The 3,743-nt window shown below is 32.7% G+C and overlaps 1 protein-coding gene across 1 annotated transcript; it reads right to left on the bottom strand.

The window, feature by feature from the left end:
• Window positions 1-611: 611 nt before the first annotated feature.
• LOC116078988 (vomeronasal type-1 receptor 2-like) lies at window positions 612-1,505 on the bottom strand. The gene has a single exon (XM_031354470.1). It carries the CDS (start codon window positions 1,503-1,505, stop codon window positions 612-614), a length of 894 nt encoding a protein of 297 aa, XP_031210330.1.
• Window positions 1,506-3,743: the final 2,238 nt, after the last annotated feature.

Below are 3,743 nucleotides of genomic sequence, written 5' to 3'. Positions count from 1 at the left end.
AAACATAAAACTATTACCATAGACTTAGATAAAAATGTGAGCATTATTTTTGAACTGCATAAATTTTTATTCTACTTTAAGAAATTAACATTCATACCATAGTTGGTTTGTACATGGCATAAAGACAATAGTAAGGAAAATTGTGTAATCATCATAAACATACATGACATTGATTTTTAAAAAGTTATATCATAGCAACATGATATTCTATTCATAATTGTGTTTCCTTATGGAAAGGTTTTCCAGTGATTATATAATCTATTTACTCAGTCTCTAGAAACTGAGAGTAAATATTGAAGCCAAACATATTTGATCTTCTTCAAACAATATTACTTAGGATTGTTAAGACAGAGTACTATTTTCACAATAAAATAATACTGCAATAGAACAAGCTGCTTGATTCTAGTCTGCTATACTACTATATGTGTTAGTTTCAAGAGATTAAAACCCAAACTCTGAGGACAATTTTCCTTAGAAAGACAAGTGGCTAGGTATTAGTTATATGTTGGTATTTTGTATAAGAAGAGGAACTTAAAATTTAAATAGTGTGGGAAAGAAACCATACACACAATATTCCTATGATAACATTATGAGATTTGGTGATTCCTAACTCAGGGAAAGCATAATCTTGGCAAGGTTGAGCCATGATTCATCACAAAAGGTCCCAGAGTAGGAAAACACATTGAAATGACTGCTGTGATGTTCAGCAGCCACCAACCAGGATTATATACAAGAGCAATGCAACCATGTAAGATGGAAGAGAGGGCATAAAAACCTATAAAGGTGGACACCAGGACCAGTATTCTGTGGGTAGCTTTGGCCTCAGGTGATGTTGTGGAGCAAACAGTGATGCTGCGGATATGCTGAATGCTTTGCTTGTGCATATAGAGAATGATAACCATGGAGCTGCTGGACCAGATGATAATGAAAGAAAACAAAATTTCAGGAAGAACAAAAAATGCAGTATATAATGAGCCTATAAAATGATCATGAACTACAATGGAGCAGTATTTCAAATGATTTTTGTATGTCAGGTTCTTCCTGTTCTCTTTGTTATACATATAAACAGGAAAAATCATATTTAATGCCATGTAGAGAATCCAACAAAGAGAAATGAAGAGACCAATATAACTTGGGGCTTTGGGTTTAAGACTAATTGAAAAAGAGTTCCTAGAACTGATGATGATTGCCTGAGAGACACTCAAGAAGCAGATTGTACTAATGGACATGTTTCTGCCCAGTCTTTGAATATACAAAAAGAATTTGCAGCCAAAGTCATTAATAAATCCTTTTATTTCAAAAGTTTGCATTGTATGGAGCAGTCCTATAGAAAGTATCAATAAGTTGGCTGTGAATAGGTGTGCAAGAATCAAATTTGTGGTCTTGATTGTATGTTTAATATAGTAATTGATTAGGTAACAGGTAAGACAAGACAAATTACCCAGAATACCAACTGTACTCTGAAATAAAAACACCATTCCTATTATCAAATCCTTGAGGTCCATTCTGTCATTTAGCAATTTGTCCTTAAACTGTTGCAAAAATCTCTTCCTTGAGCTATTATTGACTTGAACTCTTGGAGACTTGGTTGTTGATGTGAAAAAAAAAATCTCATGGGCTCTAGATTGCAATGCTCTAGTAGTCAACCTAATAGGAGGATTCTGACTCAGAAAATCATTTTGTCAGCAATATTTGACAAAAATATTTTGCCAGTAATACTTCTGAAATCTTCCATTCTATATATTTATTTAAAGAACTTCCAGACCTTTGCATAGAAATATCAGTATTAAGAGTAAGTCCAAGTACCTGTTAAAGAATCAATGACCAGTGAGTAAAATCATAAAGATTGCTCATTGCTAAATTCCAAAATGAAGTTCCAGTTACAACTTATATTGAAGATAAAGTAACATTAATTACCCTCTTATGAAACAAAAAGGAAAAAGAAAAAAGAGAAAAAAGAAATCTATGTATTTCTCATCTAAAATTTAAACAAAATAAAAACATTTTTCCAAAAGAAGGCACATATTTCTTTGTTCTAACATAATGCACAATTTATTATATTATAAAAGCAACTAACCATAATGTTTAAGTGACACAATAGAAAATATTTAAAGATCCAGGTTTCATTATAGTTTACATAATGCACATAGATATGGACATTCTTGCTTTTTCACACAGATACAGAACTCATAAGCAGAGACTTCTTACTAAATAAGCAACAAAATAAAAATATATGAATCATTTCATCACAGTCAGGAAGAAAATGAGAATATTAAGTAAAAAATAAACTGGTAGGGAATGTACAATATTCTTATGAGATGCAATGTCTAGTGTCATTGAGCAGTAAAGGATATCTAATGATAAATTCATAGTAAACAACACATATTTATATGGTTAGGGATAATTTTAACCCCAAATATTGGAAGAGAAGACAACTAACACAAATCAATATGGATAAGTTAATGAAACTGAGTAATTATATAAAATAATATTTTCAAATTCATTAACGTGGGCTGCATCCACCTAAAATGCATTCAAGACTTCCACCTTAGACATGAAAAAGACATGGTTATCATCTCATGTAACAGGTCTCATAAGACCATGTGTAATTGAAATTATAGGTTAGATGTAGCTCATTTCTTGAGAAATAGTGGTTTAATCATAAACACGAATGACTTTAGCTTTTCTTAACTAATTAATATTACATTTTAGACAAAGATGAAGACGGGCTGGTTTATCATTTTACCTACTTATGCTTACAATATGCTGCCTTGCTCTATTTCTATTATGTTTGTTTCTGTGGGATCCAGATTTGGGGACATGGTTGCTTGGACCTTACAAGATTTAAATTCCCCATATAGAGCAACAAATGGAAATAGAACAGCATGTCTGGTTATTTATCATCCCTTACGACTTCTTTCAGATTTCTTTTTTCTAACCTGCATTGGATACCCTGGTGAGACTAGGGTTCAAGAAATATAAGCATCACTTGTCAGGCTTTCAATACCTAGTGTTGGGAAACCCTGCTATAATATCAAGGTCAGTGTTTGCCATGCCAAGATTGGTCCCATGAGCTTGGCACAGAGTGGAGGATTCACTTTATACCAGGCCTTCCTTTCCTACACTCTACCTTACCTAAGAATCCACAACTACATCAAATCTACCTAACAAGTGCCAAATAATCCTTGGCAAAATTACAGAACAAATTTACTGGTAAACCAGCCGAGGCAAATGAGGTATCACAGAACTTCAAACTTTAGCCAATAAAAATTCAACCTAAGAGGAAGGTCTTCTTAGTTTCCAAAGTTCATATAGTTCTTTTCAGCCCTAATAAAATTTATGCGCACAAGCTGTTTTGTTGAATACTGTCTAAAATAGCTGCTTCACTGTCTGTCATCTAAAATAACCATAACAATAAAGAGCTTTAACACTGAGATATGACTGAGTCTTACAACCCCTCACATTCTCTGTCTTTGTCTGTCTCTCTGTGTCTCTGTCTCTGTCTCTGTCTCTCTCTGTCTCTCTCTGTCTCTCTCTCTCTCTCTCTCTCAAGAATTATAATTTTAAAGGCTATACATTACAAGGATAAAGTTTTAAGATTCCAATATTATAAAAGCTACTTAATTATTGCAAACAATTAAAAATAATTAAGACATCAGATTAATAGCTACCATATAAATGATCCAACTTTTTAAAATATAATTCACTTACAAGTACAAGCTTTATTTACCCTTTGTGTGTGT

The sequence above is a fragment of the Mastomys coucha genome, unplaced genomic scaffold (genome assembly GCF_008632895.1).
Source record: "Mastomys coucha isolate ucsf_1 unplaced genomic scaffold, UCSF_Mcou_1 pScaffold5, whole genome shotgun sequence".
NCBI lineage: Eukaryota > Metazoa > Chordata > Mammalia > Rodentia > Muridae > Mastomys > Mastomys coucha.
Note: the sequence above shows the minus strand (reverse complement) of the source record. Positions and strands in the feature narration are given on the sequence as shown.

Bases quoted from the DNA above. Each gene is read 5' to 3' on its own strand.
- LOC116078988 (XM_031354470.1), bottom strand. From the start codon at position 1,505: ATGGACCTCAAGGATTTGATAATAGGAATGGTGTTTTTATTTCAGAGT.